Here is a 22,941-nt window from a genome sequence, read left to right as displayed (position 1 = left end):
TATCTACATGCTGTGAAGCCTGTTAGCATTGCAAATGTCACAGTGCGCGGCGTGTATAAAACGTGCATAGGGAAAAAGTGAATTACTATGGAGGGCCAAATTGTTATTAGCCAATAGAGAGATCAATTTTGATTGAAATTTTGGGGATTTCAAAGGTGATCAGGAATTATATAGAGAACAAATTGTGTGAGCCAAAATTTCAGGAGGTTTAATACTTAGGACAGCTCTGTGGCCTCGTTCACACGGCGTAACTTCAAAAAGCTTTTGTCGTGGTCAATGTATTTGATTTAGCATCAGTCGCAAATAAGTGTGCACCGTTTATTCCGCCATGTCCACATCGCTGTTGGAGTGTTCTTCCTGAGCGGCGGGCTTACTGTTGATACCAAACTGTTCGTGCAGACCATTGTCCGCGGTAAAATTTGTCTTTTCTTCTAGCTTAGGCGAATCAACAATTTGGTCGATATCTTCATCGGCATCTTTTTTCTCATAAGTACCAGAGGCGGCATCCGCTTCTCCATTCACTGCTTCATTCTCTTCAGGATCCTGCTCTTCTGCCATTTCATCTTCATCATCTTCGTCTCCCTCTCTCAAAGTCTTGGGTTGGTAGATCTCGAGAAGCGTATCATCTCCTACAGATGCAAAAAGGTTGGGTATGCTTGGATGCACGGCGAAGTCATTGACACGATTCGTGTGACCTGCGTGGATGAACTGCAAGCATGGGTCTTCAGTGTGTTTAGATCTTTTCTTTGTTTCCTGAGACTCAGTTGAAGGCGGGGCATATTCCTCCGTGAGATAGTTCAAATCCCAGGAAATAACCCGTTTGTCTAGGCCCCAAGAGTATAATTGCAAAGGATCGATATTGTCCCAGCGTAAGCCAAAAATCAGATCATTGTGACCAAATAGCTGTCTGATTGGTCGATCTGTTAATCTGGCATCGTAAACATTGACCAAATTATCTTTTCCACCGGTAGCAAAAAGATGACCAATTTCCGGGTGAAGTTGTATGGCATTCTGTAAATGTTTCTCGACAATTTTAATGGCAGGTGAGTCCTCTGTAGTTCGAAGATCGTGGATTTGAGTTGTAAAGTCATCGGCAACAGACCCAAAAAGAACTGCCGCCGGCTTGCTGAATGAAATATCATTGATTACAGCGGTGTGGGTATTGAATTGTTTCTCGGGTGCAGCTGGCGAAGACGCATTCCAAAGTGCAATCTGGGAATCGTTGGCTCCAGAAAGAAATTGATTTTCTGAGACCCATTCTAAACAGTAGCCTTCTGTTTTGTGGAACTTAAAATCTACTGGCATTTCCTGATTGATATCGTAAAGATGAACCACTCCTGCGTTATCGAACGTGACAAACTTCTCACCGATGGGGGAGAACTTGGCCCTATTGACCTCACCAGCATGAGACCACAAACGCTTAACACCCAAGTCAATAGAATTGGACGCGCTTTCTGAAACAATAATATTTTCGCCGGTACCAAATGACGCAAAATCTGGTGACATGGTGGAAGGCAAATTAATCGTGCGTAATGAAACCGTGTCCTGATCTCTTTGGGAAGTATTTGAGCCCGTGACAAAAAGAACTTCCAACGACTTTTTGTCGTCTGAAATAGTGTACTTGGGACTGAAATCAACCGTCAACAGTGGCCATTTCAACGCATGCGTGTGAATACTGTTGTAAAGTAAAGGCACTGTTTTTTTCCAGATTTTGAACTCTTCATTGACAACCTTCTCTCGAAGTTGGTGCTCCAATGTGATTTGCTGCTCAGCGGCCGCCATGGCGTCGACGGCAACAGACATTTCTGATCTTCTGGTGTTGTCTGATAAATAGTGATATTGAGAGTGAAGATCTGCTATCTGAGGCCGGATGTACGGATGCACACTCGGCCTCATAGCAGGGCACACTGTATCTGGGGTAAAATTGAGCAGCAGGAAGAGGATAAGGGTACACCCTTTATTGTGGTCAAGACAAAATAGAGACGATAAATTTATAAGGTTACGACGTGCTTGAGACTAAAAAGAGATTTGGATGTACGTTGGTTTCTGAGGTAAGTACGATTTTATAAGCAAGGTCAGCATGTCGCACTGTATGGCCAACATGTACATTAGACAGCATTTTCAATTCAAAGTCAACTCATCGTAGTACGATACAAGATGCACCTGGCATTGCATCAATATTTGAGACTAGTCGCATAATAGAGGTATTTTTCCGACAAGATCAAGATGATTGACGATGTACCGCACTTGGGTTGGGTACTTGGACCGCTTAATAGATGTACTGTATTGGACAGACAGACATCAGGAAGCGTTTGATTTGAAAAGCAAGTCCGAATTTGAACATAAAAGCAGACCTCGCCAACTTGAGGGGTATTTGAACATGGTTTCTCAAATGTTGAAAACAACGCGCTCAAATAACACCGGCGCCCAACTCGGCTTCATCATCCTCGCTCTGCTCAAATGCTTGGCTGAAAGTATAAACTGTACCATAAATTAACAGGCCTCCAATGAATGTCAATATCATTGCTGTCGTGCTAAGAAAATGCGAGTGGTGAAGCAAAAATGGGATATAGAACCCCGTGACTAATAGGGCAGCGGTGAGAAATTTGCCGAGCTCTTGGGCGGCCAGAGTGTGCGATGAGATACTTGGGTCGAAATTGAAATCGTTATCACCCAGAGTAAAAGCAACTCGAGAAATTATCACTGGAAGATATGACACGGCGAAAATGACGCCGTCAACTATAGGGAACCAATTGCCAGAAACGCCCGCGAGCACTACCAAGAGAAAACCCATAGATAGCACTATCGAAAGACCGATGATTTTGTTGAGAGGGTTTTTTCCAAATTGCTGGGTGGAATTCATTGTTTCGGTTTGTAGTGTAGAGCTACTAGGCTGTGGTGTTCATGCGACAAGGTTCCATGACCGATAGCACAGCGAAAGCAGCAGGCAAATGGGTCACGTGATTAGTATGTGGATATCTGTATGCACGTGTATTTGCAAACAGTATGCCCTCCAGTGCATCGAGGAGTCATATAAGGATCTTTTATGGTATGGTTCTTCGGCCCCAAACTCTGCGTTATTTTTTTCTCTCGGATTACAAATTATCTTGGCTGGGTCCGCCGATCAGTGAAGTTGAGACTGCATCAACGAAATATGTTGTAGCTCAAGATTTTAAGCAAACCATATTCATATTATCCAGGTCTAAGAAATGATATAAGGATGATATGTCTAGGTTCTTGCAAAGTTGTTTCCACTGTTTTTGTCCAAGAAACCCGGCCTTGAAAATCTGAAACTAGTTATTGTTTCTCGTTGCATGCGTGTGCGCGAGAATATAAGGCGTAAACGTAGCCTGAAGGCCTACGATCAAAGTCGCTGATACTCAACATAGTGCAGTCTGGTGCAAACCTCGCTTAAATCAGTTTACTAGCATAAATACAACCATCTTGCACTTATCATCCTGATCAATGACAATTCAAGAGCTTCTCCATCCCAAGGTCTTAGCCCCTATGACCGGTGATATCCCGTCTCCGCCGGGATTTGAGCAAGAAGCACCAAGGTTGAAAAAGTCGGATAGAACCGAGAAAAATGAACACACTAAGAAGCCCACCCAGAAAGAGTTGGATCTGCTCAAGGTGAAAAAAGCATGGGATATAGCCACGATGCCAGCCAAGAATATCCCCATGAATTTGGTCATGAGCTACATGACTGGTAACTCGTTGCAGGTCATTCCAATAATGATGACGCTTATGTTGCTTTGGAATCCCCTCAAAGCTATACTTACTGAAACAAACTCAGTATTTGCTGGGTTTACCACCAACACAAATAGTCTGCAGATGTACTTACCCAAGATTGTTTTCGTTTCATGCCAATTGGCCAACATGATGATTGGGTTGTGGAAACTAAATAAGTTGGGCCTTATTCCAAATAAAGAGGCCGATTGGTTGAGCTGGCAAGTTGCCGGAGAATACATTGAGAAACTCTCGTTTTAAAATATTTAAGCTATATCAATACAATATCATTGTGAACTAAACATTATCCTGAGCTAGCTTTGGTTGGACACTCTGGATAAAGTCGATTCGCCCATGTCCTTCTCAAAAATCTGTTGCAAATTGAACTTTTCGTACTTTTTGAAGTCGCTGACAACACTCATACCTATATTGTTTTTAAAGCACTCCACCATGATGAGTTTATCGTAGTTTTTCAAATCAACAGTATGTCCATTTTCTCTACCAACAGAAGTTGCCACTTGTTTTATTATGTCATCTTTTTCTAGACTGTTGAAGTTTCTTCTGGTGACTTGTATGGCAAATTTGACTGGGACCTGATCTTCTGCATGAAAGTGTGGCTTCAATACCTTTTCCGCCAACTTGGTGAGCTCCTCCATCGATGCAGAAACTGAGAATGTAATTGGGGTCAATTTCTGGGTGAATCTAGTATTCTTTTGCTTAGTGAGTGTGGCTTCTTCGCACAATGACTGCACTAATTCAACAGGGACAGCTGGCTTACGGACCTTAACAAACACAAGGCACTCACATCCAAGTTCCATTGGGTGAAGTAATGGATGCACAGACTTCTTTCGACCTTGAGGGCCCTTCATTTCATCCAATTCTTGCTTGATTTGATCTTCTACCGACAATTCTTTAGTATCGGCCGTTTTCTCTTCTGAGTTTTTACGATCTTCGTCATTTGCTTCGACTTCTTCTTCCTCGACGTGTTTTTCCCAGTCTGGATACAATTTGTCAATCTTCTCAGACAATAGGTTCACCAATTCTTTTCTGCATCCAAGCTCTCTACCTCTATTGCAAGTCGCATATATCCCCATGGTATTTGGATCAATAAAGCAACTGACTTTGTACTTCTTATTCTTGTTACCATTTCCGGAATCAGATCTTCTCTTGCCCATTTTGTTGACTGGTGATTGTTGAGATGAGCTCTTGCTCGCACCAAAATTGTCCTCAGACTTAAGTCGGAGTGCGAGTACTATCTAAGTAATAAACCTGAAAAATAGACCCCACAAAACAGAGTTACTATAATGAGCACCCGTATTTTTTGATACAGTAATATGCAAAACAAAACATTGAGTCCGTAGAATGAACGAGAACTACGAACAATATAGAGCATCGAAACGTGTGGTTCGCCGAACTCGAAGAAAAAACCAAAATTACCTCCTCACAGCATAGAACCCTCCAAAGTGCAAATCTTTAACATTGACTTCTGATGAGGATCACCTAACACGTTGTTGATATGTTCTGTTCTGTTCCAGCCAAAATTGGTAAATATAATGAATTTTCAAAAGGAATAATCACCCACTGTGTCGAACTATGACCTTGGACATGCTCGGGTATAACGTTTATTATTAATCTCTTCCATCAGTGAGGGCCTTGTGCACGTGACGCGCTCTACGATCCATTTCCGATTCTAGCAGCAATAGTGCTGGGGGAATACACTACTGATCTCTGAAAATGTTAGCAAGCAGGCCTGGATTTTTGGCGAAAAGAGTCTTAAGAAACTCGTGCTATATACTGGCTCGATATCACCATGTTATTGGTATCGATTTGGGTACTACAAACTCCGCAGTGGCAATAATGGAAGGAAAAGAAGCACGGATTCTTGAAAACGAAGAAGGGAAACGCACTACACCCTCTATTGTAGCAATTTCGAAAGACAATCAGACATTGGTGGGACTTTCTGCAAAACGGCAGGCATTGGTCAATCCGCGTAATACATTTTTCGCTACAAAAAGATTGATTGGCAGAAAATTCGAGGATGAGGAAGTGCAAAAAGATCTCGGCAATGTGCCATATTCCATTGTCAAGCACGAAAATGGAGATGCTTGGGTCGAGACTACTGAACATAAAAAGTTCTCTCCCTCGGAGATAGGCAGTATAGTGCTCCAGAAAATGAGACAGGTGGCTCAGTCACACCTTCTGGGAGAAGTGAAGCATGCAGTTGTTACAGTTCCTGCGTATTTCAATGATCTGCAAAGACAATCCACTAAAGATGCGGGAAAATTGGCAGGTTTGGAAGTTTTGAGAGTGATCAATGAGCCCACTGCCGCTGCCCTTGCCTATGGTATTGACAAGAAGAAATCTGATGGCACCGTGGCAGTGTTTGACTTTGGAGGAGGCACTTTTGACATTTCAATTTTAGAAATTGACAACTGTGTTTTTGAGGTGAGGGCGACTAATGGAAACACGCATTTGGGTGGCGAGGACTTCGACATACTCCTTTTGAAGCACATTATTGATCGGTTCAAAGCTGAGAGTGGCATCGACCTTTCGCAAGACCGCCTTGCGGTGCAGCGTATTAGAGAGGCGGCCGAGAAGTGTAAAATCGAGCTTTCGCACGTGTCAGAGACACAGATAAATCTTCCGTTTATCACCGCAGATCAGCATATTCTCATGAACTTGAAAGAGACAGATCTTGATGAGATGTCGCTTCACTTAATCAACAAGACAGTTGATCCCGTGAAAAGATGCCTTCGAGATGCCGAACTTTTGGCCCAAGAAATCGATGAGATTATTATGGTAGGTGGGATGACACGGATGCCTAAAATCAGAAAAAACGTCGAAAGGCTTTTTGGCAAGAAACCCAACACTGCAGTCAATCCAGATGAAGCAGTTGCATTGGGTGCTGCCATCCAAGGTGCTGTCTTGTCAGGCCAGCTAAAGGATGTTGTCCTTTTAGATGTCACTCCATTGACCTTGGGTATCGAGACATACGGGGGAATCTTTAGCCCTTTGATACCAAGAAACACCGCAGTTCCAGTTAAAAAAGAGCAGGCATTTTCAACTGCTGTGGATGGCCAAACTGGGGTAGAGGTCCGCGTCTATCAAGGTGAGAGACCTCTTGTAAAGGACAACAAGCTTATTGGAGACTTTAAATTGGGTAATATACCTTTTGGTCCCAAGGGCACACCACAAATTGTGGTATCTTTTGATATTGATGCCGATGGAATCATTAATGTGTCTGCCGCTGATAAAACTCCGTACCCTGAGGGCTCGCCAAATTTTGGGAAACCGAACACGGTTTCAATCCAAGTCTCTGGCCAGACTGGCTTTTCGGATCTGGAGATTCAGGAAATTTTGGCTAATAGTGAGGCAAATGCAAAGAAGGATGCAGAATTCAAAAACTATGTTTCCCATGCTGCTCGTATGGATATTCTTTGCTGTGATGCTGAAAATGCCGTGGCGCAATTTGGCGAGCTAATGGAAGAGGTTGATATATCTGCAATTAGCAGCGTTATCGAGTCATTGCGAAAAAGAATCACCGATATCAGGGACAAGCAAATCTTGCATGATATTCAAAAAATGACCGAAGACGTGAATCACTTACAAAGCATATGTATGGCCAGCATACAAAAAGTTGCCCAGAAGCAACAGGAATTGAACACAGGGGGAAAGTGAAAAAGGGGAGATTGTACATAGTTAAGGTTTCACATGATAATCGTGTATTGGCATCTAATCGGTTTCCATTTTATCTGAGGTCTCTGATGCATCACCTCCAGTGACTTGAGGCTTCTCTTCCGTGTCAGCCTGATCCTTGGATTTGTCTTTCGGAGCACTGTGCGCTTTTTCTGCATTGTCACCCTCTTCATCATCATCGTCGTCATCATTGTTGCGTGCATTCGAGGTAGAGTCAAGTTTACCCAACCAGCGCTGGACGTCTTCATCTTCGTAAATGACAAACTCTTGGTCTTTGCCAACAACACTGACCGTCGTGTTCCGAATAGTCAATTCCATATCTTGGGATAAAGTATCGCGCAATGCATTCAACCCATGAACAACAAGAGACTCGATGTCCTGGCATCCGCGAATAACTTCCAAGTTACGCTCCAAGTATGTCCTTGCCGCTTGTGATCTAGCGCCAATAGCAGCGCCATAGTACTCCAATACTGATCCGGATGGCTGAAACTCATACAAGTGTGCACCGGTCTCGTCCCATCCACCAATAAGCAAGCCAACACCGTATGGTCTCGATCCATACAGTTGAGTATTCTCCTGTGCCTTGTCGGCGCAAGAAAAAGCAGCCTTACTGGTCAGCAATGGCCTATTAAAGACAAGTTTCGAGTTCATTGCAAGTTTTCTCAAATAGTTAGATAACACGCGAGCGTCGGGAGCCAATCCAGCCAAAGCAATTCCCATATGATCATCAACTTTTATGATCTTTTTCTGATAGCTTCCAAGATCTTCGGCATTTCTTTTCAAAGCAACCAACACGACATGGTTGGCGGAAGCGATTCCCACTGCCGCACTGCCTTGTTTGATCGCCTCCAACGCATACTCCACCTGAAAAAGTCTTCCAGTCGGGGAGTATGTCACTGAGTCATTGTCATAATTATTTCTGAACATTTTGACGTTGATGTTACGAAAAGAAACCTATTTTAATCTGATCGCCACTGGTTTAAGCTAGAACTATGGAGACTAGAAGCTAGCTTTTTGGTGCAGGTTAACACAGTCAACAACGCGACACCTGTGCACCCCTCCACTACCTAAAGCCATGTACCACCACCCATGATAGATCTACATAAACGCACGACGTATGCCCATTCAAGCCATGATTAGGAGTTTTGGGAACATTTCTAGTAAAGTCAAACTTGTGAAAGCTCCATATAGGTTTTACAGCGTCAAGTTTAGCGAGAATTTCGATGGAAATCACCCGGCACCAACGAAACCAAAGCTAAGCGAGTTCAAGAACCCGCTTCTCCACACATTTTTGTTGGCGTCGGCAACATATATGGCCCTCCAGGCACTTTGGTCAGCACTTGAGTACGAGCATGTGGAAGCAGAGCTCTTGAAGAAGTCGCAGATTTTGGAAACAGAAATGCAAGAAGCTATTGAAGATGCTAGAAAAGACATGGTTCCCATGAAGAGGGGATGGCTTTCCAGCCTCAAATTCTGGAAAAGCTAATTTTCGCCTTTTCCAAACTTTCCCCATTTGGCAAAAGTTGCTCCACTGAGTATTGAAGCATCCCGTGTAAGACCTCCACTGCGGCTATCCACACCACTGTAAATAGAATCATTTTCCTCGGGTCCCTTCAACTTTTTGATCAATTTGACTGCGGATTCATACTTGAGTCGATCAAACCGACGCATTCGGAATGTCGGATTTTTCATGTACTCTTCATGATCCTCTAGCAACAACACATCGATGCTTTGTCTGAGCTCTGCAAATGTAGACTGCAAAGCGACGGAACCTCCTTCCTCTCCACTGGGTCTCTGATTGCTAACTAGTTTCGCCATAGACTTTTCGAGGTGGTTGACATCCAAATCGAAGTTCAAAATCGCCGTCCGGTTAAACAGGTGGGCATTATTGAGCAAATTTAGGAAATATTCCGAAATGAAATCATAACTTCTGAAAAGACCTAACGTTCTGAACGATGTAGGCAAGTTCGAGAAAATGGAGTTGAATAAGTTTTCCAAAAAAAGTGAAAAGTCAAGAATAAAGAAATTGGGATCAGTATTTTTTTCCACCGGAAACCAATCATCATACTCAACCATGTCAAGCAACTCGCTAACTTTTTGATCCACCATCTTAAAAATAGCATTCTCGGAAAACTTCCGGACTTTCGCGAATAGCTCTATGGCTTTCAACTTAAAAGTAGAGTTGGTATCTATATTGATAATTCCAATTCCGTTGTGAGTTCTCAATCTTCTGTCGATAACTTTCCCCATTTCATACAAACTGAACAAGTAATACTCCAAGTTCGTGTAAGTTTGCGCAACAATCTCTTTGTTGTTCAGATTTTTTTCAATGAATTCTTCAATATCATTGCAAATTCCCACACCTGGTTGGTCCCCCAAGACCTTTTCAAAAATTTCATTAACAATAATGTGATTTAGCTCAAGGAAGTCAGTGGTGTAGTGTTTTGAAGTGAAGTCAATCACATCTTGTAAAAGAGTTCGCATACCCAAGCAATAGTGTACATAATCTTCACTGAATGGGAATGAGATAGGCACAGATTGAAAGTTTCGTGGAGCAAAGTTAGAATCTTTCTTGTACCAGCAGATTTTCATGACATTGTCGTAATCAATTTTATCTGTGACCACAAGTGGCATATAATGATCTGATTGCATGGACTCGTTAAATTCAACCCTGAATTCTTGGATCAAGATCGGACCAAAATACAGCTTGAATATGACCATCAAAACATCGTGAATTTCAGTTACTCTGTACTGACTGTTTTCCATAACTTGCAAGAAATTTCCGAGTATTTCTTTGTAGTCTGCTAACTCGTTCAAATCATTCAAACCCCATTTCTTGCGCTCCAAGTGTTGTAATAATACAGGCTTTAGCTTGATAGCAAATGATTCCCATAGGTCGTTTGCAGTATCGTTAGATCTGAGTTCGAACTTTGTTTTGGTGTTAAGCTGCTTGTCTATGGTGAAAAACGCTGCAATTTGTTTAAGGTATGCTTCGAGGGCCCCAATTCCATTAAAAGTGACTGTAGGTTCTTGATAAAAAGCCAGTTTCTCTGTAACATTCAGAGACAAGGTAATGGGATAGATAATTCGTTGGTATTTTTTCATCCATTCCTTGTGATACGCCGCACAAAGGCTCGGGAGCTCGCCAAGGGACTGATATACCAAAACACAGTCGTAGATGGGAGCCAAATTAATGGCTAGTTCTGAAACATCGAAAATATTAAAATTGAGTGATGGGTCTCTCATGGATAGCTCGACAGCAGAATTGAGTCGGTGAGGCAATAAGGTTGTAGAGTTCTTGTCAGCCCTCACGGCTTCCCAATTCAGATTGAGCTCTGCGAGATTTGCGAACACAGAATCACCAATAGGCTCAATTTTACGCTCAATTTGTGTGGAAAGCCACTTGCACGCCGTATCAAAGGATTCATCTTTGATCATGGCAGTCAAGTGTGGAACAGAGTCATAAATCTTCACTGAAAAAGAGAAGTCTTTTACTTTTGGCAAATGAATGGAGGTGAGCTCTTCAATTAGTTTGAGCGCACTGAAGTACTTGTGTTGCTTAATCCAGTCATGGATTTTGTTCGTGATTTCCAACACCTGAATACATATGCTCAACACAGCGATAGTCTCGTTGATCTTGTTTGATGTTTCCCTGCATTTTATAAGCGCCTTTTTCTTGTTGATTAGCTCGAAAACACTCTTGTTTAAAAAGTCATTGACGTGTTTCAAGTTCTCCCGGAGTTCATTTGACTGGTCACTTACCTGATCAATACTATCGATGCAGGTGTTGATGTCGTTTGCTGAATTGAGAGACTTCTCACTTAATTCGCTATCCTTGGCCTTCACGATATTGTTGAGTGTGGTGATAAAATCAGAAAGAGCATTTGCTTTTAATGCATCGGTGATGATTGGAGCCAAGCTGTCCAAGTAATCTTCTGAACTTAGCGAAGTCTGGAATGCATCTGCATCTCGAATGAGAAGGTTTTCAAGCTTAAATGTATCAAAGCTTGACATGTCAACACTGCTGCTTGCAGCCTTGTCATCATTAGATTGCACAGGTGCCATTTTGTGGTCCGTACGGAATCTCAAAGAGTGTACCAATTACGCCTCTTGTTTATCAATGGTCTAAATTGTTGGGAGGCTAATGTGTTGAAACGCGCGGCCTGGGGCAACAGAGGACTGGTGCGGGGCCTCTTGATGTCAAAATATGATTTGTATTTTCGAACACAGCTGTGCCAAATGTCCAGTTTGTGACCGAACCCATTAGCAAACTTAGACAAAGAATCTGAGGTCTAACTTAATTATCCACACGTCTGGATCTAATAAGTCTATGGGCTTTGCAGCTTTACCGTTGCACAAGATGGCCCCGCTAGTGCGCAGCCTCAGTGCTATCTCCATTTGGGCCGATTTCTCACAATGCTGAGTACGCGGGACATCTCTGTCTTTCTATCGATTTTTTTTGATTGTACACCCCCAACAGCGTTTTGTTAACTTCAACTCGCTGTATATCCCCATACCATAGAAAGAAAGTCATTTAGTATAAGTTCTTGCTTGTGTCATCACTAACTTGACCAGCCATCATCTGGCGCAATGCAATCAAATAATGTCCTAATCATTGGACCTCCACACACTGGCAAGATCAGAATTGCCCAACATATAACCAAGGATTTAGATACGAGCACAATTCAACCAGATTCTCATAGTGGTCTCATATACAACTACAAGCTACGTACCAAGTACTTCACACTGGACGTGAACTTGCTAGTTGAAGAATACCCGGATTCCAGAGCTTCGCAGTCCTCCAATCTGACGCTGCTACAGACATTTCTTGATGAGTTTAAATCTCCCGAATTCACAGAACTTAGGGACGCATTAGATGGTTTAGTCTTCACTATAAAAAGTCCCATTGATGATGAGTGCCTTTCCGAAACCCTTGCTTTGTTTGTGAAAATGAAAGAGTTGCTTGAAGACAATGATATATTCCTGGTGGTTGTAGACTTTATTGATCCCATTCATAAATCATTGCTGGATATCACTGAAGACGAAGTGATTGCTCATGGTTTCGAATATGTCAACTTCCACGAACTGGGAACAAATGAGTATGCGGAAAAAATAGGAAAGGACCGGCTCGTTGAAATTTTTCATACCCACGAATGGTCTCATAGCGACAAGCCCATGAGCAATGAAGCCTATACAAGCCGCAAGAAGGATAAGCTAGGTCCAATGACCAAAGGACTCATGGATGAAGAAAATGACAGGTTTCAAGATCAGTCTCTACCTCCACTAAATCAGCCTCTGGCTCCAATGGATTTAGACGTTTTACTCACAAAGCTCAATCTCGACAAATTAAGAGCTCAAGAAATGAACGACGAGGATAAAAAGGCTTTCATTGAGGACTTGGTCGATGACTATATGGAGTACTTTTAAATTTAGGAAACAAATAAAATCTATAGTTTTGCTTTCTTATCGGTGGGATATTCAATTAAATAGCCAGGATCAAAGTAGCACTCTTGGCAGTCCTCATCTGGCACGCCGTTTTCATTAATGAAGACAGCAAAATCAATGTGCGGAGTACTGTCATCAATTACCACCATTGGTGCATGCCACACACCTGCCCCATATGTGACAGATTGATTTCCCATACAAACAAAAGCTCGAAGAGAAGTCGGATCTGGAAGTTTCTCGGCACTTAGCTCATCAGATTTCGCAACAATCACCAAATAGGATAATCTGCTGGCATTGTGACCCATGGGAACGAACGTTTGTGTCGAGAATGGATGTCGCTCCAAAACTTTAGCCCGATACGAGTCCGTGGAAGCATTTTTCACTTGAATCAAGTGATTTGGCGCGGAGCATCGGAAAATGTTCCATCTTGACTCAGCCTTTTTCCCGCTTGGACATTGGTCTGAATTGTTCGCTATCGGTGCGACGTTATGAATCTTCACGGCTGTTCCATAATTTGCGGCTGACAACTGGACACTTTGAATTTGGTGATCCGCACTCATGACCCCGCCAAATGAAGCAAAGTTTTCTGGCGTGAGAAGCTCTGCAGATATGGCAAATGAACCTTGCGTGTCAAATGTTTTGAGTGCCATTATTCTACGACTCAAGAATGCTCAAGGTAGTCCGTTGTTCTTCTCATGAAAGTGCGACTGGAATTTCGATTATTATCATCACGCTGACCCTCACCGAGGCCACTGACTTCCGGGCCGAGCTTGCTGATAACGCGGAACTGGCCGATGCAGGAGCTATCTAGTTATGCACACGGGAATTTTGGTTGTGCCTGTTATTGTGCGAGTTTAGGATCAGAGCTAATTATTTGTGTCTGGGGAAGGAAAAAGGAACATATCATAGATGAGGTATACAGTTCACTCAGCCCGTAGCATAGAGGTAGCTTGTATGTGCCATAATCAGAACTACACAAATGAGACTTGCTGATAAAATTGTAAGAGATACAGCAGCAACCAATGTGAGAAGTCCCCAGACACGACCTTTTAAATTAAAAATCCGCGTTTCGATTACTCTTCCAGTTTCCATTAGCTCCAAGGTGAGAGTAAGGCACATAACAGCCGCAAATAACGACAAAAACATGATTATTACTAGTTTTGCCAAGCGGACATAACCGCACTGTATTTCAATTCTTGGAAAACTGCGAAGAACTAGGAAGGTAATGACGCAACCCACGCAAGCGACAACTGCTTGTACTGGGTAGTAATATTGCACGAAAGCTGAAACCCAATCAAACTTGCGGTCCAGTAAGTGCATCTGGCCTAGTCTTCCCTGGTCCCTCGGCTCAGACTTTCGAATAATGGGCCTGGCGCCACATCCAACCATGGAACCAAGATGAAATGGGAATCAATGTAAGCTTTTTTCAAAGAAACAAAAAGGCCAGTGATTTACCTTCAATTTATATAGATGGGTTCTAGAAAGGTGTATCGACTTCAGAAAAAGAAGCTTTTGTCTCACCTGAACCTTTGTGTATCTGATGTACAAACATACATGTAAAAGTCCACGCATCATTTTTGGAAATCGATATCACTAACGAGTCACGTGAAGAAGCAAATCCCGAAAGACAGCCGTTTCATCAAAGAGTTGTTTTTTTTGAATGAAAGAGCCTCCAGCCCTGAAAGGTACATTGCAAACTACCGGGTGCTACAATGTTTATGACTACACCCAAAGTGGGTAATATATCGTAAGTCCTAAACAGTAAAAAGGCTACGACATTTGCGCAATTCGTTCAATTTCGCGGAGGAAGCCACAAACCCTTGGTTAGGATTGTCTGGATGTGAAAAATATATATAGACAGCCAATCTGATCTTGGCTCGCAAAAAAGACGAGGATGCGAAGCAGAAAATCAGGGAAGAATAATTAACTTCTTGCTTTTTGCAAGTGCCTGATTTCAATTACCCCGAAACCCGGTCATCTTGTGACGGACGGGGCCGGCCAGAAGCCAAAAATGGTAAACTCCTGCATGCGTGCGCCTCGGCATGATTGTCAGGCTAGTGACTTGCCTTCTATTCCAAAAACCATTCCCAGCACCCAAAAGCCATGTCAAAGGCACGAAAATTGGGCTTAGAACAGCCCGCTTTTGATCAGGATTCAGATAATGATGATATCCAGACAGTTGTCCCTCATGATGAGCCCTCGTATATGATGTACATGCCACAAGAAGGTAGTCTTATTAGTGACTCCACCACACTTTTCGAAGGGGCTCAAGGACTGTCGTCACAAATGAACCACCACCCAAGACCGCGTCACCCAAGCATGAGCAGCACGGCTTTCAATGCCTCGCTCAAACAGATGCATTTTAATAGCAACCGAGTCGCGTTGGACCGTGCGATCAACCACACAATCGATATCTTATCAAGCCTCACAGAGGAGAACAGGGAGCGGCACGTTTTTTTCCCTACAGAAAACTCTGATACCGAAAATCTCTTACTTAATTCCCCAAGAGCTCATTTGGCGCTTGTGCGCAGCAACACAGACTTAGAGACCAAGACTCTTGCGAAAGCTCCTGTCGACAACGCTTGCTCCATAGATGGACTCTCGGTCGAGCCCGCAGACTTCAAGGTGCTTAAACTCAATTTAAAGATGGGACATAGTCTGAATGTCTTGACCCATATGGATAAGAAATCCATTTCCTCATTGTTAGAGCAAAAGTTGGTGCAGCAGGTGAGATATCTTCATAATCTTAAAGACCGAGTAGACGACACTTCGTCTAAAGTCTTCGTAACAGGAGATCTTAACGCCGGGAAGTCCACATTTTGTAATGCCTTGTTAAGGCGCAAGGTTTTACCTGAAGATCAGCAGCCGTGCACTTCTATCTTCTGCGAAGTCATCGATGCCAAAACTGAAAACAAAAGTGTTGAGGAGGTTCATGCCATTCCCATCGGTATCACATACGATAAGAGAAACGAATCCACTTACATTAAACACTCTATCGATAATCTAGAGGAGTTGGTATATGAGTGTGACAAGTACAGCCTTCTCAAAGTTTATGTTCTTGACTACAGAAGTGCAGAGCAAAGCTTGCTCGGCAACGGGGTCATCGACATTAAATTGATTGATGCCCCAGGACTTAATATGGATTCATACCAGACCACACAAGTATTCTCTCGCCAGGAGGAAATTGACTTGGTCGTCTTTGTAGTGAGCGCTGAAAACCATTTCACCCTATCGGCGAAAGAATTCATCGCTGCTGCGGCTGCTGAAAAACGATATGTGTTCATTGTTGTGAACCGTTTCGACAACATCAAGGACAAAGAGAAATGCATGAATAAAATCTTGGATCAGGTGAAGAGTTTATCCCCTGACACGTATAAAAATGCAAAAGATTTTGTTCATTTTGTCAGCTCTACCTCCGTGCCTGGTGGCGGTGGGGGTGGTCCTGGTGATGACCCTGACAACGAGCCCTCTTTTGCGGATCCAAACTTTGATAACTTGGAGGCATCATTGCGGAAGTTCATTCTTGACAAAAGATCGATCTCAAAGTTACTTCCAGCCAAAAATTATCTCATGAATTTATTAAGTGACTTGAAAATCCTTTCGGAGATCAACCAAAACATATATCTCAATGAACGGGAGAGAATGGTTGAAGTTTTGAAACTGACGATAGGGCCAAAGTACGAAACCATGGTGCAAGAATGTCTTCTGGGTAATGACAAGATCAATCGTCTCGTAGAAAAAACTTGTTCAGAAGCCTATGACAACACTCGGAGAGAGATTTTGCAGACGGTGGATAACTTTGGCTCATCTCAGATTGTGCCATACTTGGGCTTGCAATATGTTTATGAATATGCAAGAGACACACAAAGAAAGATGACCGACACTATAGTTTCATCTGTTCACATGAGTGAAGCAAGTGCCAAGACTTTGACTGGTAATGCAGTCAAAGACATTATCGATTTCGGCAAGCAAACCCTAGGAGATGAATTTTTAACTGACAAAGTTTTCAAACCTGATTTAATGTTCACTAGAAAGCGCGATACAATTAAAAGAAGTCTAGATAATCTGATTGAGATCTCAGACTTTTTTGATCCATCCTTCGAATCTATTATGATGTGGCTAGGAATCCCAGAAGCTTTCGTTCAAAGCACAAGGGACCATATATGTCATCTTTCGCCTGATGTTCTCATTGGCACTATCCCAAGGTCGGTTTCGTCTTTAAGGCAAACCCTACCCACACAACTCACTTTGCATACTTTATATTCTCTGACGAAGCTACTCACAACGGGAGCTTTGATGAGAAAAGCTTACAATTTTTCGGCTATGCTCAAACCTTCTGTTATCAAGCATGCTGTTGTGCCAGTCATTCTTGGTGTTGGTGGATTCGCAATTTTCTATCTCATAAATGATATACCAAATGCGTTCCCAAGAAAGCAAGCAAGGAAGTTGAGGAAGCAAGTCTTAGAAATAGACTATGCACACATAAACGCTGATAGAATTTCCAGGGAATGTAGACTGGTCCTCAACTTCCCTGCAAGACAAGTCATGAATAACTTTCAAACCAGCATTGATAAGAGAAATGGAGAAAAGGAAAAACTTGAGTCTGACATTAAAAATGCTGAAATATGCTCAGGTTTTTTCAAAACTTTATTGGAGCAAATTGGCCATCAAAAATCACGCGTTGATGAAATCGATCTAGAAAGTGTGTACACTGTTGATTAGACCTTTTAAGTGAGTATATATGGGGGTCTTCCAATCCTGAAATTTGTCAATAGTAAACATACTCGTTTATGAAAGACGCGAACCATTCATGCGGAATTCCATGTTCCTTCTACCATATATCATCAAGCCAGTACAAATTGCAGTCAAAATGCATAAAATGCAGCTTGTTTCAAAGGCACCTTTGTAACAAGCGTTCCCAAGATTACAAGTGCCATTTCTATCGGAATGGCCATCATAAATATAGCCAAAGTATTTTTCCAATGTGAACAACAAAAATACTGGTCCTGAATTAATCAACCCCCAGGCGGTTGAGAATGAGGTCGTCCCAAATTCATCAGCTATAATAGCTGGATATGATCCATTCAAAATTCCATATGCTCCACCAACGCAAAGAGAAACGAGGGTGATGCTTTCAATGCTATTTGTCACAACAAGAAGCAACTGTCCGATGAAAGTGAAGAGGATGGTTCCAAGAATCACCCATTGTCGTTGAACCCTCCAATTCTTGTGAATGAAGTCGGAGACAACCCCCGACACCACCCTACCGCCAAATGACGCTATTGAAATAGTTGAGACCTGAATAGCCTGCATTTCTGCTGCAGAGCCTTCGTGGCTCTTAAATGTAAATTGGGCTCTCACAATAAAGCCAACGGTATAGATATACATCTGGCAAATACCACTGCATAACGAAACGATAAGAAAGTGAGAAAGATAGTTTTTGTTGCCGAGAAAATACCTGATCGTGACAGGTGGTTGCATCACTTCTATTCCCGTCAATTCAGCGCTGCTTGATATTCGAGGGATTTTTGTGGATGGTAGTAGCATACTATTTTCATTCGAACTTGATATCTGACGTGCAACTGCATTCGAACTTGGTATCGACTCAGTCGAATCTTCTTGTCCGCTTTTATGGATCTGGTCCCGTGTGTTCACCAAGGAGGTGAAATCTCTCTGGTACAGAGAGAGCGAAGAGCTTGAATTTCCTCTTCCAACACCCCAAAAAGAGAACGAGCCACTGGGCGAGTCTGAGCGTTTAAGAGTTGGGGGCTCGCTGGTCAGGGCTGTATCTTCTGTGACCTGTGTTGCAAATACGTGGACTAAAAATGAACCCAAGAATGCTACAGACCCGCAAACGTATGACAAAAAGGCTAGGAGACCACCAGCATCGCCCGAAAATAGCCTTGCTCCCACTATTGAGAAGATTGTGGCGGAAAGTCCATATGCGCCCACGGGGATTGCACCTGCAGAGCCACGGTGGTTTGGGAAGTTGGATTGTGCAGCTTTCAAGCATGAGTAAAAACTTGTTACAGAACCAAACCCAACAAGCGCCATCAGAACACATATTAGATATATGTTTGAGAACGCATGAATGTAGATCCTGTTCAAGGAGTAGTAGCCGCAAAAAATACACACCGATCCAAGCAAGATGGAGACTTGCGGTCCTAGCCTATCGATCAAGAGACCAGCAGGCAAGCCTCCCAAGCCCGAGCCCAAATTAACAGCCACTGAGATCGTGGCCGCATCAGATGTCGAAAGTCCAACTCTTTGAATTAATTGCGGCGAATACACGCCGTATAAATATGGAGTTCCTGCGGCCAAAGCGACGAACAAAGACGCGAAGAGCGCCACAAGCCGGGCGTACTTGTGGTCTTCTCCCATTATCTGAGATATATATGTATGTATTTAACAGATAGAGACACACAGAGGTATCATGAAACACGATTTCTTGATATTTTATCTAGTTGTTTTTGGCTTCTTCTTCAGGAGTAGCGGCGACGTCTACCTCCTGCTGAGCGCCGCGCTATCTATGGACAATACACGACGTCAACAGATAACGTATACAGGCAACAATGCTTGAAGAAATAGAAATATTCTAATTGACCTTGGCGTAAAATATAGATTGTACGGCTTAAGAGCTAAGGGGTTTTACTTGGAGATCGACGCGTCAGCAGAGTATTCAAATGATTTCCTGAAAGTTGTAGCGCCAGCTCTTGAACATTTGGTTCTAGATTATGTTCATGCTGTTTTCCTTAACTTATGTCATGAGATGCACTTCGGAGCATCTTCACTCACACACAACCATAGGTTTAAATCAATGACAAAAGCGAGCTTAATCCATGAAGTTCTAAGGGCCTCTGCTGCCTGTCTAAAATCATAGAATTGCAGGATTCACGCTTGCAACAACGAACATAGTTGCGCAGTCTTTTCCCTTTGTACACGTAAACGAATAATCAGTCAGAATATATCCAAGTTGAGGTCGCTCTTAGAATTTCAGCAGGCGCACATGTCTTGAAACATCCAGAAAAGGGCTAGCCGAAGTGGATTTCACCACCGCCTCCTCGCAAATGATGCGTGCGAGACCCATTTCTCTCGTACATCCGGTCGCTCTACGACGTTCAGAGTCCCTAGAGGAGAACACAGGTGTATTTAACTATGCTGGATCATATAGCAAGAAACTTTCCTTTGCCTAGTCTCAGTAATGCAGAGTTTTTGAAAGAATTGGCCTCGTATTTGAAAGCCGGCGAAGGCTCTTCATCTGTTCACTTGACTCACAAAAGACTCCTGCCCCAATCCCCCGCCACAGCTGATCAATTGTCTTCCAATGTCATCAGTCATCTGACAAGCTTTGAAACAAATACAAACACATACTATGTGCTCATAAGGGCCAAATGTGAAGAAAAGACTCTAACCACGGCGGTTGCACCGGAGGAATTAGGTGATTTCTGGACAAAATATTCGCAAATAGTCAAATCTGGGTTCAAGCTGAAAAACAAAACCAAGTAACATCAGGAAAAGAAGTGGCTGGGGCAATACGAATGTGGAGAACAAATGATGGAATCGAAATATGTTACTCAGAAAATACAAAATAAACATACATATCTGAATTACGCAAGAGTTCATGTTCTTTCCACCATAAGTAGTCCACTCGGGAAAATAAAATTTACATCTTCAATAGGTGTCTGCATGTGTATGTCGTTTAGCGTCGGACGAGGGGGGATACTCGAAGTGAGTCTGAATTCGAATTTCATATCGAAGCCGCGAAAAAGCGCCTGTGCGTCAGCGTCACTCATTGTGGTTTCGTACATATCGTCAAGCATCTTGCGGTTGTGTAATTCCACAAACAAAAATATGTCCTCGACTGGGCTATTTTTGGGAAACATGACGGTAACGCGTTGTCCAGTTTCAAACTTGATAGCAATACGCAGAGTACCGCGAGCCTCTGTGCTTTCCTGTAAATGTTTAAAATAAGGTTGTTTCCATTTCAAGTACTTCTCCGAGAGTTTCTTTAGTCTCTTTCTTTCTTTCTTCTGTTTATCTATGAGAAGAGACCGTTGAAAATCTGCATCTTGGCGGTGGCGCATTGCTTCGGTGAGATATTTCTCCCGTAGCTCAGCACGTATGATGACCAAGTCTCCATCGTATTTCGCCATGCGTTTAACAAACTTATTATGAATCAATGATTCTGGATTGGTTGAGTCCTTGAGGCCACCTTGGATCTTCAGAATCAAGGAGATTCGAGGACTGCTTTTCCGGGGACCGTCGGGGGTCATGCTAGTTGTGCGTGTGAGGCAGAGAAGTCCGATCATGGGGAACTTCGTGATATTCAAACTGTTGGCTAGCTGGTATGCCTCAGGATCTGTCACGTCTCCACCCCATATGATAACATGTTCGTTTTGGAAGATAGATCTGAACTTTGGATTGGTGATTACCTTGGCAAAAAGAGACTGGGAGCCATCACTCATCAGGTTTGTTAAATACACATAGAAAAACTTGGCCCTAGTTGAAGCCATATACAACGCCTGCGTGTAACTTCCTTGGAAAAAGGGAGGCAAATACTGTGAATTTCGATCAGAGTGATACAGCGTGAATTGTTGCAGGGGCAGGAGGTTTTCCTCGAGCTCCCGTACAAAATGCTCGGCCCTTGAAATTGGGTCATTTATAAGAGCATTACTTGCTGTCGTACCAGCGCTCAGCGATGATCTTGAATCGGAATTGCCAAGAAAATAAAGTACTTGTGTAACTTGAAAGAAAAGCAAAAGCACAAGATAGACAAGAATGGTGACTGGCCTCACAAACAAAAGGTTGAAATAAGCTCCGGCATTAAGAAAGGCACGCAGCTGAGCCGTAGTTTCACGAATTTCTGCCTCAGGGAAATGCCCGGGGAAGTTCAGTGGCCCGTTTGACAGTGGTCTCTGAATGGAAGGAAAGTTCAACACTTCCCGAATGCGATCCATAGTTTCGTTGGTTTGATGAAAGGTAGATGCTCACACGTTGCCAGCCGCTGTGTTGCGTAGCATCGATCACGTGACTATTGAAGATTTGTGGATTTGTGGAAACGGTATACTTGACAGTCTTTTTTCCGAAGATATTAGGGTATGATATTCCCCGGCTTTAAAAATTCAATGAGACATCGAAGGCTGGCGTAGCCCCATATGGTCAATGGAACAAATGATAATACCATATTATATGAATTCCTTCAAAGCAGCACCCATAATTATACCTTGTGTCGAAACTTGACTTGTTCTCTTCTGTAGAGGCTTGTATTTGTTTGAGGAAACATCATATCATAGGGTTTCACGGAAAGGATGTAAAACCTTATCACCAAAGAAGAATTTGAAGAAAAAACATATAATAGATCGCAACATGGGCTCAGGTGAGAAAGCGCGAGCACCAATTCACGAAATCTTCCAAAGAGGATGTGACCCCCTCAAAAAAGACTTCAGCCCATTTATTTTAGTCAGCCACTTGAATTGAATTAGCTAAACATCATCGTCCCATATGATATGTTGTTCTGCGGGCCCGTGATCATGAATCATTTGACAAGGTGGCAAGACGTACATTAGTCTTTCCCTCCTGGTCCCTAAGCAAATAAAACCTAAGAACGATTTTAACAAACCAATCAAAGTTTCTTAGATTGTCGAAGAGAGCATCTTAAGAAGCCAGCATCTTCCCTACTGGGGCTTGAATGGCCTTTTTCTTTGTGATGAAATGTGCTCTAAAAGGAGTGAAATTATGTCTTGGTAAACAACAGAATATTTCACAAAATTAATTGATACTTTCATATATATATCTTAGGCAAATTCGTCAAAAGAAATCCTAAAATACTTTCCGTAACATATTCTAAACTGGATCTTTCAGAGGCTATTAACTCCTACTTGTGGGAGAGGCCACGGGATAACAGAGATGTCTAGGCGAGATAGACCGCCTGACACGTGATAAGTTGTCGGCTTGAAGGAAAGACTGGTACGCTTATCCTAATATTCTTGATACCGGAAGTGTACGGTAATAATAAAGGGTGACCTTCATTAGGGTGATCTACTGTTATGTATTAAGGCGTACTCATCTTTA

General features: G+C 42.7%; 14 protein-coding genes across 14 annotated transcripts; 6 read left to right on the top strand and 8 right to left on the bottom strand.

The window, feature by feature from the left end:
* Positions 1 to 47: 47 nt before the first annotated feature.
* Positions 48 to 1,825, bottom strand: UME1 (Ume1p). Its single transcript, XM_018855500.1, has one exon. It carries the CDS (start codon positions 1,801 to 1,803, stop codon positions 319 to 321), a length of 1,485 nt encoding a protein of 494 aa, XP_018713860.1. The 5' UTR covers positions 1,804 to 1,825; the 3' UTR covers positions 48 to 318.
* A 106-nt stretch (positions 1,826 to 1,931) lies between these two features.
* METBIDRAFT_29863 (uncharacterized protein) lies at positions 1,932 to 3,262 on the bottom strand. The gene has a single exon (XM_018855499.1). It carries the CDS (start codon positions 2,861 to 2,863, stop codon positions 2,411 to 2,413), a length of 453 nt encoding a protein of 150 aa, XP_018713859.1. The 5' UTR covers positions 2,864 to 3,262; the 3' UTR covers positions 1,932 to 2,410.
* Positions 3,263 to 3,507: 245 nt separating this feature from the next.
* Positions 3,508 to 3,990, top strand: METBIDRAFT_34666 (chaperone; the record flags this gene model as incomplete). Its single annotated transcript, XM_018856508.1, has 1 exon — positions 3,508 to 3,990. The coding sequence occupies one exon, from the start codon at positions 3,508 to 3,510 to the stop codon at positions 3,988 to 3,990; it is 483 nt and encodes a 160-aa protein (XP_018713858.1).
* On the bottom strand, positions 3,953 to 5,195 carry METBIDRAFT_29862 (putative tRNA acetyltransferase). Its single transcript, XM_018855498.1, has one exon. It carries the CDS (start codon positions 4,902 to 4,904, stop codon positions 4,044 to 4,046), a length of 861 nt encoding a protein of 286 aa, XP_018713857.1. The 5' UTR covers positions 4,905 to 5,195; the 3' UTR covers positions 3,953 to 4,043.
* A 268-nt stretch (positions 5,196 to 5,463) lies between these two features.
* METBIDRAFT_36897 (Hsp70 family ATPase) lies at positions 5,464 to 7,407 on the top strand (the record flags this gene model as incomplete). Its single annotated transcript, XM_018856796.1, has 1 exon — positions 5,464 to 7,407. One exon carries the CDS (start codon positions 5,464 to 5,466, stop codon positions 7,405 to 7,407), a length of 1,944 nt encoding a protein of 647 aa, XP_018713856.1.
* On the bottom strand, positions 7,337 to 8,630 carry PRE5 (proteasome core particle subunit alpha 6). Its single transcript, XM_018853775.1, has one exon. The coding sequence runs from the start codon at positions 8,350 to 8,352 to the stop codon at positions 7,462 to 7,464; it is 891 nt and encodes a 296-aa protein (XP_018713855.1). The 5' UTR covers positions 8,353 to 8,630; the 3' UTR covers positions 7,337 to 7,461.
* On the top strand, positions 8,558 to 8,911 carry METBIDRAFT_35330 (uncharacterized protein; the record flags this gene model as incomplete). Its single annotated transcript, XM_018856597.1, has 1 exon — positions 8,558 to 8,911. One exon carries the CDS (start codon positions 8,558 to 8,560, stop codon positions 8,909 to 8,911), a length of 354 nt encoding a protein of 117 aa, XP_018713854.1.
* SEC15 (Rab GTPase-binding exocyst subunit) lies at positions 8,631 to 11,753 on the bottom strand. The gene has a single exon (XM_018853776.1). The coding sequence runs from the start codon at positions 11,488 to 11,490 to the stop codon at positions 8,908 to 8,910; it is 2,583 nt and encodes an 860-aa protein (XP_018713853.1). The 5' UTR covers positions 11,491 to 11,753; the 3' UTR covers positions 8,631 to 8,907.
* On the top strand, positions 11,651 to 13,040 carry METBIDRAFT_29859 (uncharacterized protein). Its single transcript, XM_018855497.1, has one exon. The coding sequence runs from the start codon at positions 12,016 to 12,018 to the stop codon at positions 12,850 to 12,852; it is 837 nt and encodes a 278-aa protein (XP_018713852.1). The 5' UTR covers positions 11,651 to 12,015; the 3' UTR covers positions 12,853 to 13,040.
* METBIDRAFT_36932 (ureidoglycolate hydrolase) lies at positions 12,873 to 13,520 on the bottom strand (the record flags this gene model as incomplete). The annotated part of the gene is made up of 1 exon (XM_018856801.1): positions 12,873 to 13,520. One exon carries the CDS (start codon positions 13,518 to 13,520, stop codon positions 12,873 to 12,875), a length of 648 nt encoding a protein of 215 aa, XP_018713851.1.
* Positions 13,521 to 14,973: 1,453 nt separating this feature from the next.
* Positions 14,974 to 17,592, top strand: FZO1 (mitofusin; the record flags this gene model as incomplete). Its single annotated transcript, XM_018856576.1, has 1 exon — positions 14,974 to 17,592. One exon carries the CDS (start codon positions 14,974 to 14,976, stop codon positions 17,590 to 17,592), a length of 2,619 nt encoding a protein of 872 aa, XP_018713850.1.
* Positions 17,593 to 17,658: 66 nt separating this feature from the next.
* METBIDRAFT_9640 (uncharacterized protein) lies at positions 17,659 to 19,251 on the bottom strand (the record flags this gene model as incomplete). Its single annotated transcript, XM_018859430.1, has 1 exon — positions 17,659 to 19,251. One exon carries the CDS (start codon positions 19,249 to 19,251, stop codon positions 17,659 to 17,661), a length of 1,593 nt encoding a protein of 530 aa, XP_018713849.1.
* A 774-nt stretch (positions 19,252 to 20,025) lies between these two features.
* METBIDRAFT_9639 (RNA-binding signal recognition particle subunit) lies at positions 20,026 to 20,376 on the top strand (the record flags this gene model as incomplete). The annotated part of the gene is made up of 1 exon (XM_018859429.1): positions 20,026 to 20,376. The coding sequence occupies one exon, from the start codon at positions 20,026 to 20,028 to the stop codon at positions 20,374 to 20,376; it is 351 nt and encodes a 116-aa protein (XP_018713848.1).
* A 113-nt stretch (positions 20,377 to 20,489) lies between these two features.
* Positions 20,490 to 21,827, bottom strand: METBIDRAFT_76422 (uncharacterized protein; the record flags this gene model as incomplete). The annotated part of the gene is made up of 2 exons (XM_018858524.1): positions 20,490 to 21,685; positions 21,707 to 21,827. 2 exons carry the CDS (start codon positions 21,825 to 21,827, stop codon positions 20,490 to 20,492), a joined length of 1,317 nt encoding a protein of 438 aa, XP_018713847.1.
* Between the last annotated feature and the right edge of the window lie 1,114 nt (positions 21,828 to 22,941).

Source organism: Metschnikowia bicuspidata, assembly GCF_001664035.1.
Source record: "Metschnikowia bicuspidata var. bicuspidata NRRL YB-4993 chromosome Unknown METBIscaffold_1, whole genome shotgun sequence".
Taxonomy (NCBI): domain Eukaryota; kingdom Fungi; phylum Ascomycota; class Pichiomycetes; order Serinales; family Metschnikowiaceae; genus Metschnikowia; species Metschnikowia bicuspidata.
The sequence above is the reverse complement of the archived record's forward strand: the minus strand, read 5'-3'. Positions and strand labels throughout refer to the sequence as shown.

Bases quoted from the DNA above. Each gene is read 5' to 3' on its own strand.
- PRE5 (XM_018853775.1), bottom strand. From the start codon at position 8,352: ATGTTCAGAAATAATTATGACAATGACTCAGTGACATACTCCCCGACT.
- METBIDRAFT_29859 (XM_018855497.1), top strand. From the start codon at position 12,016: ATGCAATCAAATAATGTCCTAATCATTGGACCTCCACACACTGGCAAG.
- SEC15 (XM_018853776.1), bottom strand. From the start codon at position 11,490: ATGGCACCTGTGCAATCTAATGATGACAAGGCTGCAAGCAGCAGTGTT.
- METBIDRAFT_29863 (XM_018855499.1), bottom strand. From the start codon at position 2,863: ATGAATTCCACCCAGCAATTTGGAAAAAACCCTCTCAACAAAATCATC.
- UME1 (XM_018855500.1), bottom strand. From the start codon at position 1,803: ATGTCTGTTGCCGTCGACGCCATGGCGGCCGCTGAGCAGCAAATCACA.
- METBIDRAFT_29862 (XM_018855498.1), bottom strand. From the start codon at position 4,904: ATGGGCAAGAGAAGATCTGATTCCGGAAATGGTAACAAGAATAAGAAG.